This window comes from Cherax quadricarinatus, chromosome 7 (assembly GCF_038502225.1).
Source record: "Cherax quadricarinatus isolate ZL_2023a chromosome 7, ASM3850222v1, whole genome shotgun sequence".
Lineage (NCBI taxonomy): Eukaryota > Metazoa > Arthropoda > Malacostraca > Decapoda > Parastacidae > Cherax > Cherax quadricarinatus.
The window spans coordinates 2,289,689-2,304,559 of NC_091298.1; the positions used below are offsets into that span (position 1 = coordinate 2,289,689).

The following is a 14,871-nucleotide window of genomic DNA, read 5'->3' on the forward strand; positions in this document are numbered from 1 at the left end:
CCTCTTTTTTTTCCAGCTGATGGAGTATGGAAATCTTCGTGTATAATAATTCTGTAGCCATTTATAATATTGAGTGTGGTTATCAGCCAAGGATCGCATATCAAAAGCTTTCCACCTTTGTTTGTAACTATTATTTTCTACTTACACTGAATTTCTTATGCAGATAAGACAATAACATATGTATTGTACTGTATATCAAGAGATATAATGGTTAGGATGTATAGTATTATCTGTAATACAGTCCTTTGTGATCTTGAATGAAATAAAGTCACAGTGTATGTTCTATTATGTTTTATAGATCTAGTTATTTGAATAAGAGACGCATGTTTGGCATCTTCCTATAACCTTCTCAGTTCACTTAGCAACATTCCTCTGACCCCAGTCTTGCTTACTGTCATAAATAATTTTTCTCCTCTTTGTTAACTTAACAATCCACTCTCTCAAACCTTCTGAATATACACATTTGTTAATTTATTTCACAGATGAATTTATTGAACATAAACACTGCCCCTGAGGAAGAATTGATGACATTACCGGGAGTGACTCGTGCAGTTGCAAGAAATATTGTCGAGTACCGCACAGCCATTGGGGGATTTCGACGTGTGGAGGACCTGGCACTTGTGTCTGGGGTTGGAGCTACTAAACTGCAGACATTCAAATGTGATATTACTGTTAAAAAAAAATCTTTGAGGTAAGTTTTTATGGTGCACATATGTCTTTTGTATTGTTTACAAGGATTCTTAGTGAAACTGACAGGGTTTACATTATCATTCTTCTCTAATTTTAGGAAATAGTATGGAGATTATAAGTATAGTAAACTATTTTGCAATACAGCCTCTCCTCACTTAACGATGGAGTTCCGTTCCTAAGACAATGTCAATAAACCAGTTTGTCGCTAAGTGAGGAGCATACTATAATGGTAGTGGGTTTGTGTCAACTATCTTTGATACTGTTTTAATGTCACCTTTGCACTATTTACAACATTTCTTGTATATTTTTAAATGTTTATACAGTAATGGACTGTATTTTGTAATAAACAAAATATAGGAAATCAGCTCTAATGTACATTATTTAGGCATGCTTATTGATCAGAGAGCCCGTCGTAAGTTCAAGGCATTGGTAAACGAGTATGTCGCTAAGTGAGGGGAGGCTGTATTTTGCTGTGCATTTTTTTGGAAAACTTAGTTTATCCTGTGCAGCTTTCCAGTTGTGTAGCTCTGCAGTTTACAGACACAATGCTTTTGAACTCAGGGTAATTCTGAAAATGAACATAGATAAGAGTAAGGTGATGAGGGTATCAAATGATTTAGATAAAGAAAAATTTGATATCGCATTGGAGAGAGGGAGTATGAAAGAAGTGAATGTTTTTAGATATTTGGGAGTTGACGTGTCAGCGAATGGGTTTATGAAGGATGAGGTTAACCACAGAATTGATGAAGGAAAAAAATGTGAGTAGTGCGTTCAGGTATATGTGGAGACAAAAAACGTTATCAGTGGAGGCAAAGAAGGAAATGTATGAAAGTAGTGCTACCAACACTCCTATATGAGTGTGAAGCTTGGGTTGTAAATGCTGCAGCAAGGAAGCAGTGGAGATGTCCTAAGGGCAGTGTGTGGTGTAAATATTATGCAGAAAATTTGGAGTGTGGAAATTAGGAGAAGGTGTGGAGTTAATTAAATTATTAGTCAGAGGGATGAAGAGGGGTTGTTGAGGTGGTTTGGTCATTTAGAGAGAATGGATCAAAGTAGAATGACATGGAGAGCATATAAATCCATAGGGGAAGGAAGGTGGGGTAGGGGTCGTCCTCGAAAAGGTTGGAGAGACGGGGTAAAGGAGGTTTTGTGGGTGAGGGGCTTGGACTTCCAGCAAGCGTGTTAGATAGGAGTGAATGGAGACGAATGGTTTTTGGGACCTGATGAGCTGGTGGAGAGTGAGCAGGGTAATATTTAGTGGAGGGATTCAGGGAAACCAGTTATTTTTATATAGCCGGACTTGAGTACTGGAAATGGGAAGTACAATGCCTGCACTTTAAAGGAGGGGTTTGGGATATTGGCAGTTTGGAGGGATATGTTATATATCTTTATATATGCTTCTAAACTGTTGTATCTGGATGCCCCTTCAAAAACAGTGATTATGTGTGAGTGAGGTGAAAGTGTTGAATGATGATGAAGGTATTTTCTTTTTGGGGATTTTCTTTCTTTCTGGGTCACCCTGCCTCGATGGGAGATGGCCGATTTGTTGAAAAAAAAAAATTAAAAAACATTTACTATGGATAATGTACATTTGTTACCCTTAAAATTTGTATAGTACAGATTAAAAATAATGTTTTTATTTCAGTCATTCTTCTTCACGTACACAAAGCATCGACTCTCTTCCAAGTTGTGAGTCAGGGAAGTCCCAGCACTCTCACTCCCAATCTCAGAGTGGAAGAAGCATTCGTGATTCACCCATAAGAGTCATGAATGTGAATGCTGCTTCTATCTTTGAGCTAATGAATGTTCATGGTATGAATCAAGAAATGGCAGCTAATATTGTTGAGTACAGGTAAATTGAAGTATATCACCTTATGTTTGTTAAAGGGACACAAGTGCAACATTAGTTGCACTTGTGTCATATTACATAACATACTGTTGGAAATTCTACCAACATTAATAAAATATGTCACTTTAGCAATGATAATCCTCTTTTCTAGATTAATAAATATCATAATTAATGAGGTTGCAGCTGTGCAGTGATGTCCAGACTGTATTTAGGACAATTTTAACAGCAACTTGGGTAAGTTCTATCCTACCACCCTGCATGGTCTCCATGCAGTTAACATAATTTTATTTATATATCTGATGTTAAAATTGTATATGTAGCTACAGTTTTTAATAAAAATAAGCTACACATAGAAACTCTTAACAAAAATGGAGAAAGCTCAAAAATAGTCTTAAGAAATATTGTAAATAGTTGAAAAGAGGTGTAGCCTTATAAGATAAGAGGAGTGAGGATATTGCAGTTCGGGTGTCATTTGAATTGCAGTGTTTTTGCATTTCTGTCCAGACAGCTATTGAATGAGTGATGGTGAATGTGTTTAATTTTTTTGTTCACATAACCTCTGTGAAAGTCAGTGAGTGTCTTAAAAAATTAAACTAACTTGAGTGCATTTTCATTTCTCAGGGAAAGAAAAGGTCCTTTTAAGAGTATCGAGGAACTAGTAAAAGTGAGAGGAATCTCAGCTCGTGCTCTGAGTGTTCTGAAAATATATTTGACAGTGAATGCTGTTCCACCTGCTTCCCCACCCATAAGTGACATTATCTCAGTTGCAAGCTATAGTAAGGTATACCCACGCACCATTAGTGGTAGGATGCCAGGTAAGACGTTATTTCAGTTTGAATTTTATTAATTTTTTAACATGTAATCTGAACCTCTTGAGCAAAGACTGATCATCTAAACTCACTTTTTGTGTAAATGAAATTTCTAACCTTTTCTATTTTGAAATTCCTCTCAGCAATATTTTCTCAGGAAAGTAGATGTACATTTATTGTTTATGCTAATATATCAGGGAAGCATGATACATGTATAAAACCTGTGAAAAGACCCACTTCTTGTACATCAAATACCAACAAATTCTACCAGTATTTTATAGTTATGGACCTTTTAGTAATCATATTTGCTACCTGAGTTTAATACTGAAACTATGGCAATTAGTTTTTAAAGTGATCTTTGTTTTCCAGTATAAAAGATATTGGGCTTTATTTTTTCCTCCTTGTGTCAGCTTTCTCAATCCTTGAGCATGGGGCTCTTAGATGTATGGCAATAACTGATGACAAAGATGTCATGAGAAACTCCATACAAAGACAAACCTGCATTGCTCAGGACAAGCTTAATGTAAGAAACAGCATAGTATAAGAACACTGCACCGTACCTCATTCCAGTAGATGAGACTAAGGAGACAGAGTTGGAGTTCGCAGAGGAGGTGGCAAGGTGATCTGTATGGATAATGAAGTCCATTGAAAGGGTTGAGCCTGGTTGTTGCATGTCTAGGTTCTTCACCACTGTCTAGTATAGGTGTCCCTTTCTTCATGCATTGATTCGTTCCAGGCACAAGCTGGCTGTACTAAACTTAGATCATCAACCCTTAATCTTTAATATGTTTTGTTAACCATGTTGGTCATGTATCCCAAATAATCACACATACAGAATTACAAACAGAACTGGGGCCTTGCATAATAGTGAATTCTCATAAAAGTGAACCCACATAAAGTGAGGTAAGTGTTTAGTGGTTTTCATTCGAGGTGAAGCAGTGAACAGAAACCCAAGGGGTATTTTAACATCAATTTACCTCTTAGGAAGCTGGAAAGAGCTAAAACTATTTAAAATGTCATAACCAGGCATAACCGTTACCTTACTTCAATTGACCTAACGTCCATATGGGCCTCTTCTTTCCTCCTCCTCTGCAATGGTTTACTGTACAGTATTGATATTTGCATTTTTGCGCTTCTTTCACATTGTAGGTATGACGTTGCTCTTCACATCTTGTTTACCTGAAGTATATGATTTTAGTCAAGTGGTATTCATTAAACTAGTTAAGATTGTTCTTCATTAATCTTGTTTACGGCTAAAATCAGTTTTAGAAGCAAGTCTGTTAAACTTCTATTTGCTGTTTACTTTTTTTTTGGGTACAGTTACTGGCAAGAGGTTGCTCATTTATTAGTTACAATATTTTTAAAGAAGTTTAAGATTTAAAATGTAGTAATTTGAGACTTCTGTCTTATGTAACTATGTTATTTAAAAACCTTGCTTTTCAATAATTGTTTCCAAAATTTAGGTCATCGACGAACACATTCTGCTCCTTTGAACAATGATGGAGGTTCTCCTGGAAGACCAGCTCGTGACATAAAAGATGGAGCAGATCCTAGAATATCAGTTGATTTTAGTGAAGATATATTTGAACTCTTGTCTTTAAGGTTAGTTGTTAGAAATGCTTTTGCACTATTATTACTATACTATTATTCTGACACAAATACCCTGGCACTGTATTGAAATAATTAAGTATTTCATTGCATATTTCTGGAGTTAGAAAATACATGTGATAAGTTGACTAAGGAAGCAGTGTAGATGTTGTAAATATATGGAATTGGTGGCAGGTAAAGAGTTTTTATGTGGATAGTGATGCAAAGGTTAGAGTATGTAGGAGAGAGAGAGGGGGATTATTCTCCTGTAAAAGTTGGCTCTAGACAGGGTTGTGTGATGTCACCATGGTTGCTTAACATTTAAGTGAACGTGGGGTATTGGGATTAAAAGATAACTAATCTGATAAAAAGTGGGAGTTTTCGCAGTTGCTTGTTGCCAATAACTCGGTTCTTTTGAGAGAATCCAGAGAGGTTGCAAAGGTTAGTGGACGAATTTGAGAGGGTATACAAAAGGAAATTAAGTTAACATAGGAGAGAGTGCGGTAATAAGAGTAACAAAAAAATCTAGGCAATGAGAGATTGGATATCAAGATTGGGGGGGATTTATTTTTTTTAACACTGGCCGTTTCCCACTGAAGTAGGGTGACCCGAAAAAAATAAGAAACACACTCACCATCACTCTGTCTTTCCAGAGGTGTACCGACATTACAGCCCAGGTGTCCCTTCAAACTGCAATATTCCCACCCCTTTTTTTCAGAATGCAGGCACTGCTTTCCACCTCCAGGATTTAAGTCTGGCTAACCAGTTTCCCTGAATCCCTTCATACATGTTACTGTGCTTAAACTCCAACAGCATGTCCAGTTATAAAAACCACTTGCCTCCACTTGCTCCTACCTAACACACTCCCACATGCCTGATGAATGTCCAAGATCCTTGCAAACAAAATCTTCTTTACTACTACTACCCCTTCCTTCTAACCTTTACTAGTACATCCCCTACCCCTCTTTCCCTCCCTAAATTACAGATTTATACGCCCTTCAAGCCTTCCTATTTGCTCCAACGTCTCTAAATGTCCAATCCACGTCATCAGTTCCTCCTCAGCCCTCTGGATAATAGTTTTGGTAACCCTGCACCTCTTAATTTCCAAACTACGAATTCTCTGCATAATATTCACATTACACATTACCCTAAGACACAGCATCTTCACTACCTTCTTCCTCTTCCCCATTGCAGCATTTAAAATTCATGCTTCACACCCATATAAAAATGTTGGTACTACTATACTTTGGTACATTTTCCTTTTTGCTTCCATGAATAAGGTCCTTTATCTCCACAGATGCCTCAGTGCACCATCCACCTAATTTCCTTGTCAGTTCTTTGGTTTACCTGTCCTCCAACAAGTCTGCTCCCAGATATATGAAGACATTCATTTCCTCCATATTCCTTCCTTCTAATCTGATATCCAGTCCTACATTACCTAATTTTTTTTTTGCTTTATTCATCACCTTTCTTTTTCCTGTGTTTACTTTTAATTTCCTTCTTTCACATACCAAACTTTTTAGGTCACTTTGCTTCAGTGGGATATACATAGCTGATCTTCTTCTTTCAACATACCAGCCGTATCCCACTGAGGTGGGGTGGCCCAAAAGAAAAAACTGAAGTTTCTCCTTTTAAATTTAGTAATATATACAGGAGAAGGGGTTACTAGCCCCTTGCTTCCGGCATTTTAGTCGCCTCTTACGACACGCATGGCTTACAGAGGAAGAATTCTGTTCCACTTCCCCATGGAGATAAGAGGAAATAAACAAGAACAAGAATTAGAAAGAAAATAGAAGAAAACCCAGAGGGGTGTGTATATATATGCTTGTACATGTATGTGTAGTGTGACCTAAGTGTAAGTAGAAGTAGCAAGACTTACCTGTAATCTTGCATATTTATGAGACAGACAAAAGACACCAGCAATCCTACCATCATGTAAAACGATTACAGGCTTTCGTTTTACACTCACTTGGCAGGACGGTAGTACCTCCCTGGGCGGTTGCTGTCTACCAACCTACTACCCAGATACATAGCTGATGTGTTAAAATAAAAAAAAGTAGCTGATCTATAGAATGTTCTTTGGTAAATGAAAGTAGCTTAATATTTTGTCAAAATAGTCTGAAAAGATGAGTTTGGAAATCATTATGTACCTAAGATGGCTGTGTAATGTGTAGTAAATGGTAATTTTTTTTATATATTTTTATTAAAATACAGTATATCAACCATTTTTAAGTGCTAATTAAAAAGAAAGGTAGTTTTGTTTGGTGTAACTCAATATTATAGAACTGCTGTGTTCACAACTAACCCAAGTTGAAGGCTAGTTTTGGTTGTTTCAACCATTTTTGTTGTACTGTTTTGTGTTTGACTTGGTGGGTTATACTGACTCGGGAATTCTGGTAATTACATTCTTGAGGCATCAACAATGTTAGGAAGTCTGCAGAATTTACTCTAGAGTATTATTGCAGAAGGGTTATATGTTCAAGTGAAGTAATCACCAATAAGAAATTACCTTACTGGTAATGACAATAAAAATTTTATGATTGCTGGTGATGAGCTTAAGAATGTTTGCATCAAAAGGATGATTCCTCTACAGGATCATCTGTGTGTGATGGTGACTTAGGAATCCTAGAATAGCAAATCTTTCTCAAGGAAGCAAACATGACAGGGAATGGGTAAACAATGTGTCAGCCTTAGTTATCCATTGAGAAGAGAGTAGTGGTTTCTTACACAGTATTGCATCTGGGTAATTAGCAATGGAACCAGTCACTGGAGCCCCTGGAGACCGAAGAGGCAAATATCGAGTGGAATACTTGATAATTCTTACTGGTTTCTAGAAAGGTGAGGGTAAGTGTGTGTGTGTACTGGTTGTGCTCCTGGTGAGCCAGCAGAGCCCCATTACAGACACACCATTTACCGTGGTCCCTGTAATATTTTGAAGTCTGGAAGTCTTGCTGAGCAAAGTTAAATCACAATATTTATAATCAAATTCTAATTTCTTTTCTAGATCTGAGCGACCAGTTGTTAAAGAGGTGTTCAACGGATACTTTCAGGGAGACCCTGCTTTCAGAGTTGCTACTTGGAATCTGCAACAGCTTACTAGAGATAAGGTAAAAATGTGGTTTACAGGATGGGGCTGAAGCCTCATGTACAGGTGAGCCCCCTTATATAGTAGGTTAGGTTCCGGGCTACTGCTGTAAAGCAAAACCATTACCTTCTATCAGTTTCAAATGCATGTAAAAGCCTGATACCATATTTACACTATCATATATTAAGTGAGCAATACAGCTAGGCCTAAAAAATGTATATACAGTACACACATTACTTCTTCTTTCAACACACCGGCCGTTCCTCACCGAGGCGGGGTGGCCTAAAAGGAAAAAAATGGGAGTTTCTCCTTTTAAATTTGGAAATGTATACAGGAGAAGGGGTTACGAGCCCCTTGCTCCTGGCATTTTAGTTGCCCCTTACTACATGCATGGCTTATGGAAGAAGAATTCTGTTCCACTTTCCCATGGAGATAAGAGGAAATAAACAATAACAAGAACTAGTAAGAAAATAAAAGAAAACCCTGAGGGGTGTGTATATATATGTTTGTACATGCATGTGTAGTGTGACCTAAGTGTAAGCAGAAGTAGCAAGATATACCTGAAAACTTACATGTGCATGAGACAAAAAAGACACCAGCAATCCTACTATCATGTAAAACAATTACAGGCTTCTGTTTTGCACTCACTTGGCAGGATGATAGTACCTCCCTGGGCAGTTGCTGTCTACCAACCTACTATCTAGGACACATTACTTACCTTAAAATATTTTCATTCTTAGCTTATTGTGAGTGTTGAATATATTTAATGTAGGAAGTCTGAATAAATGAAGAATGGTTATAATTGAAAACCGCTGGTTGTGCTCCTGGTGGGCCATCAGGGCCCCTTTACAGACACACTATTTATCGTGGTTCCTGTAATATTTTGAAATCTGGGCACTATCACCATTCAGTGAGCAAAATAAATTTATAGCTGTCCAAAGAATGCAGAGCTAGAGATTTATGGAAGTTCACATTTGAAGCAAAACTTTGAGTAAGCAGGATCAGCTGGTTGCAAGTTTATTCAATTTGTAAATTCTTTAAAAAATTATTGTCTACCAACCTACTACCTAGGACACATGACTTACCTTAAAATATTTTCATTCTTAGCTTATAGTGAGTGTTGAATATATTTAATGTAAGAAGTCTGAATAAATGAAGAATGGGTATTATTGAAAACCGCTATATTAACAAAATGCTGTAAAGTGGAGCCTGCCTATATTTATTACTGTGTGGGGGTATCACGTTACCATCGTTGTTCTCTTCAGACTAATTAGAGAATTTCCTGTAAGTTGCATTCCAGTCTGCCTTGGATTTCATTAATGGGTTGAGATATATTCAAGTCCTTCAATGAGAAACTGGGGTATCTGAGCTCAGTAGAGAGAGATGGACTAGGATAGTTGCAAATGGGCTGTTTTATTTCTTTTTGTATTTTATGGAATTTTAAATATACTGTATTGTGATACTGTTTATGATATATAAAATTGGTATACAGTGAATTTGTCAGCTGTTATTGTTGATTTGTTCAAGTGTTTAATATAGTGCTCATCTGTATATGTATAGAATTTTTTTTTTCCAGATCTGTAATCCTGGCGTACTGGAGGTTGTATGCCGGACTGTATTAGAGAATGGATTTAGTCTTTTAGCTATTCAAGAAGTTAGGAGTAAAGATGTTCTTGAAAAGGTAAGTTCACTTTTTTTTTTTTTTCAACAAACCGGCCGTATCCCACCAAGGCAGGGTGGCCCCAAAACAAAAACAAAAGCTTCTCTTTTTAAATTTAGTACGTAATTTATACAAGAGAAGGGGTTACTGGCCCCTTGCCCCCGGCATTTTAGTCGCCTCTTACAACATGCATGGCTTACGGAGGAAGAATTCTGTTCCACTTCCTCATGGAGATAAGAGGAAATAAACCAGAGCAAAAACTAGAAAGAAAATAGCAGAAAACTCAGAGGGGTGTGTGTATATATATGCTTGTACATGTATGTGTAGTGTAACCTAAGTGTAAGTAGAAGTAGCAAGACGTACCTGAAATTTTGCATGTTTATGAGACAGAAAAAATGTCGTGTCGAATATATAAAACTTGCGATCTTGGCTTAAATAGCAACGCTCATCTTGCCTTATAAGACAAGTGAAAATTTGTGTATGCAGTAGTTTCACATACACAGATACCTTAATGCACCGTTCACCTTTTTTCCTTCATCAATTCTATGATTAACCTCATCCTTCATAAATCCATCCACTGACACATCAACTCCCAAATATCTGAAAACATTCAGTTCTTCCATACTCCTCCTCTCCAATTTGATATCCAATTTTTCTTTATCTAAATCATTTGATACCCTCATCACCTTATTTTTTTTTTTTTTTAACAAATTAATTGCAGGCAAAGAGGGGAATGTATGAGAGTATAGTTTTACCAACGCTCTTATATGGGTGTGAAGCATGGGTGATGAATGTTGCAGCGAGGAGAAGGCTGGAGGCAGTGGAGATGCCATGTCTGAGGGCAATGTGTGGTGTGAATATAATGCAGAGAATTCGTAGTTTGGTAGTTAGGAGGAGGTGCGGGATTACCAAAACTGTTGTCCAGAGGGCTGAGGAAGGGTTGTTGAGGTGGTTCGAACATGTAGAGAGAATGGAGCGAAACAGAATGACTTCAAGAGAGTATCAGTCTGTAGTGGAAGGAAGGCGGGGTAGGGGTCGGCCTAGGAAAGGTTGGAGGGAGGGGGTAAAGGAGGTTTTGTGTGCGAGGGGCTTGGGCTTCCAGCAGGCATGCGTGAGCGTGTTTGATAGGAGTGAATGGAGACAAATGGTTTTTAATACTTGACGTGCTGTTGGAGTGTGAGCAAAGTAACATTTATGAAGGGATTCAGGGAAACCGGCAGGCCGGACTTGAGTCCTGGAGATGGGAAGTACAGTGCCTGCACTCTGAAGGAGGGGTGTTAATGTTGCAGTTTAAAAACTGTAGTGTAAAGCACCCTTCTGGCAAGACAGTGATGGAGTGAATGATGGTGAAAGTTTTTCTTTTTTCGGGCCACCCTGCCTTGGTGGGAATCGGCCAGTGTGTTAATAATAAAAAAAAATTAATATCTTATGTGTTTATGACAATTTAATGCATGTGTGGTAGGCTAATTTTTTTGTGGTAAATATTATGCAAGAAATATGCAATTGGCAATCTTGGAATGAAACCTTATTTTATGTTACTGGGTCTATGAATTGACAAGTGAAAAAAAGTGGGTGGTGCATTGAGGCGTCTGTGGAGACAATCTTATCCATGGATGCAAAAAGGGTAATGTACCAGAGTATAGTGGTACCAACACTGTTATATAGGTATGTAAAGCATGGGTTTTAACTGTTACAATGAGGAGGAGGCTAGAGGAAAAGATGTAGTTTGAGGGCAATGTGTGGTGTTAATATTATGCAGAGCGTTCATAACTTAAATATTAGAAGGTGTGAGGTTACCAAAGGTATTATTCAGAGGGCAGAAGAGGGGTTGTTGAGGAGGTTTGGACATTTAAAGAGAATGAAACAAAATTGGATGACTAGGAGGATATATAAATCTGAGGTGGAGAGAAAGGTTGGAAGGAGGCAGGATAAAGGAGGTTTTGCATGTTAGATAGCATTGAGTGGAGGCAAGTGATTTTTATGATTTGGCGTGCTGTTGAAGGGTGGGGGTGTTGCATTTCAATGGGTCACCTGAACTGTTACATTAGCATGCTTCTGGTATAGTGATTGAATGAATGATAGTGAAAGTGTTTCTTCTTTTTGTGCTTAACCTTGGTGGGAGACTGCTGGTGTGTTAAGAAAAATGGGTTTGCTTTAAATGCCATATACTTCCAAGAATGCATCTGCTGCATAAAGCAAGGAACACTTGTACCAAACATGCAGTATAATCTCAAAATGTTTTACCTGCTTATCTCATATCCCCACTCTTTAACAAACCCCTCTGCATTGCTTTTGTTGTATATTTCTTATACATTTGATTCTCAATTTTCTTCTTCTTATTCTTTTTAGTAATCTTTACAGGAAAAGGGGTTACTAGCCCATTGTTCCCGGCATTTTAGTTGACTTTTACAACATGCATGGCTTACGGAGGAAAGATTCTTATTCCACTTCCCCATGTGGTGAAAGTGTTGAATGATGATGAAAGTATTTTCTTTTTGGGGATTTTCTTTCTTTTTTGGGTCACCCTGCCTCGGTGGGAGACGGCCGACTTGTTGAAAAAAAAAAAAAATTGATTCTCATTGTACTGCAGACAAGTCTTGCAGGAGACATGGCCATCACAGTCCACTGTTGACTTACTTTACCACTACTGTCCATTTTCACTTTCACAGTTGGCTGGCATGTTTTTCTATCATCTTTCCTAGCTGATGAATGATAAAATTCATTAAAAATTCTCTATTGATAAAACTGAAATCATTTTCTTTCCTATCACTAGATATGCTCAGAGCTAAACCATGGCAGTTTAAGGCGTGTACGTGAATGGTCAGGACCCAAGGGAGAGTGGAGATGGCAAGTGTCAGAGGAACCTGCTGGATTTGTATTTCAAGTAAGCTTGAAGTTTGAAATATGTATATGCAGTTATAAATTAGTCATGTAATTCTGATCACATAAAACATTTCTGGTCTTGGGAGTATGTAAGTTGATAAAATTCTCATTAAATCTTTATGGTCATGGAATTGTGCTGAACAAGTTTAATACAAGTGGTATTAGCTTTTTATTTTTAAAAGTGCTGAAACACTGCTGTTAAAAGTTTCCTCATGTGTTTCTGGTTTCTCTGATACTGTAGTTACGTTCAGAGCTCTCATATGTATTGAGCTATGGTTATATGCACTTGAAATTAGACATAAAATTTTACTATTGAGGAATAAAGTTCACTGAGCTAGACTTAACACTTATGACTACCAAATGAGACTTAATTTCACTAAGATTACTATATCCAGTAGGAAGGAAATACATAAAAATATAATAGTTTTGACAGACCTAAAACAGTTACACCAAAGGAGACATTACATTTATGGAGTAATCTTCCACTACCACCATGAATATCAAAATAAAGTTAACTGTGAACATGAGCTAGGATGCACAGTTCTCAGTCTTTGCTGCAGTGAAGGCTGATATAGTGGTTCTATAAATAACTAAGTTAATCATACCTTACCATGTTCAGGTCTTTAAACTATTCAAATAGTTGACATTTGAACAACAGGTGAATGACTGTAGTTTGCCCCTTGCTTCACCAAACAGTTTTAGCAGTTAAAGTATTCATGTAGTATTGTTGATGCTTGTGAAAATGTGCATGAAGAATGTTCTAGGTAAATTTTTACCTTTCACAAAATGAAAGGCAACTCATAAATTTCCTTGTATTTGCATTGATTAGAAAACAAACAAAAAGACTTTTGTTTATGCATACTTTCTATTACTTTTTCAGGGTGCTGAATTTGCAGCATTTATATACAATGTGTGTCATGGGATCCAGCTGGTATCAGCAACTTTGCTTAGTGTCCACGACAATAACAATGGAAAATCTGCCAAAACTTTCACCAGAAAACCATATCTAGGTTATTTTAAGGTTAGTAATTTTAAGTTATGTGGCTTTTTACAGTAGTTTATACATGTATTCATTTATTTATTTTTTTTTTTGACATATTTGTAGTTACAGGACATTCGACTAACATGTGCGAGTGTGTTAGGAGTGAGTGGAGGCAAATTTTATTTATGGCTTGATATGCTGTTGGAGTATCTGAGAGAGTTAGAGCAAAGGAAGGGGTAGCAGTAATGTTAAATGATCAGTTATGGAAGGAGAAAAGAGAATATGAATGTGTAAATTCAAGAATTATGTGGATTAAAGTAAAGGTTGGATGCGAGAAGTGGGTCATAATAAGCGTGTATGCACCTGGAGAAGAGAGGAATGCAGAGGAGAGAGAGAGATTTTGGGAGATGTTAAGTGAATGTATAGGAGCCTTTGAACCAAGTGAGAGAGTAATTGTGGTAGGGGACTTGAATGCTAAAGTAGGAGAAACTTTTAGAGAGGGTGTGGTAGGTAAGTTTGGGGTGCCAGGTGTAAATGATAATGGGAGCCCTTTGATTGAACTTTGTATAGAAAGGGGTTTAGTTATAGGTAATACATATTTTAAGAAAAAGAGGATAAATAAGTATACACGATATGATGTAGGGCGAAATGACAGTAGTTTGTTGGATTATGTATTGGTAGATAAAAGACTGTTGAGTAGACTTCAGGATGTACATGTTTATAGAGGGGCTACAGATATATCAGATCACTTTCTAGTTGTAGCTACACTGAGAGTAAAAGGTAGATGGGATACAAGGAGAATAGAAGCATCAGGGAAGAGAGAGGTGAAGGTTTATAAACTAAAAGAGGAGGCAGTTAGGGTAAGATATAAACAGCTATTGGAGGATAGATGGGCTAATGAGAGCATAGGCAATGGGGTCGAAGAGGTATGGGGTAGGTTTAAAAATGTAGTGTTAGAGTGTTCAGCAGAAGTTTGTGGTTACAGGAAAGTGGGTGCAGGAGGGAAGAGGAGCGATTGGTGGAATGATGATGTAAAGAGAGTAGTAAGGGAGAAAAAGTTAGCATATGAGAAGTTTTTACAAAGTAGAAGTGATGCAAGGAGGGAAGAGTATATGGAGAAAAAGAGAGAAGTTAAGAGAGTGGTGAAGCAATGTAAAAAGAGAGCAAATGAGAGAGTGGGTGAGATGTTATCAACAAATTTTGTTGAAAATAAGAAAAAGTTTTGGAGTGAGATTAACAAGTTAAGAAAGCCTAGAGAACAAATGGATTTGTCAGTTAAAAATAGGAGAGGAGAGTTATTAAATGGAGAGTTAGAGGTATTGGGAA

General features: G+C 37.3%; 1 protein-coding gene across 5 annotated transcripts in view; it reads left to right on the plus strand.

The window, feature by feature from the left end:
- LOC128686798 (endonuclease/exonuclease/phosphatase family domain-containing protein 1) overlaps window positions 1–14,871 on the plus strand; it is a 36,110-nt gene that overhangs the window by 10,617 nt on the left and 10,622 nt on the right. For all 5 annotated transcript variants that reach the window (XM_053773888.2, XM_053773887.2, XM_053773889.2 and 2 more), the window contains 8 exons: window positions 483–691; window positions 2,336–2,542; window positions 3,161–3,354; window positions 4,812–4,950; window positions 7,940–8,042; window positions 9,597–9,701; window positions 12,454–12,564; window positions 13,444–13,584. In XM_053773888.2, coding sequence (XP_053629863.1) covers window positions 483–691; window positions 2,336–2,542; window positions 3,161–3,354; window positions 4,812–4,950; window positions 7,940–8,042; window positions 9,597–9,701; window positions 12,454–12,564; window positions 13,444–13,584 — 1,209 coding nt within the window. The remainder of the gene's footprint in view (window positions 1–482; window positions 692–2,335; window positions 2,543–3,160; window positions 3,355–4,811; window positions 4,951–7,939; window positions 8,043–9,596; window positions 9,702–12,453; window positions 12,565–13,443; window positions 13,585–14,871) is intronic.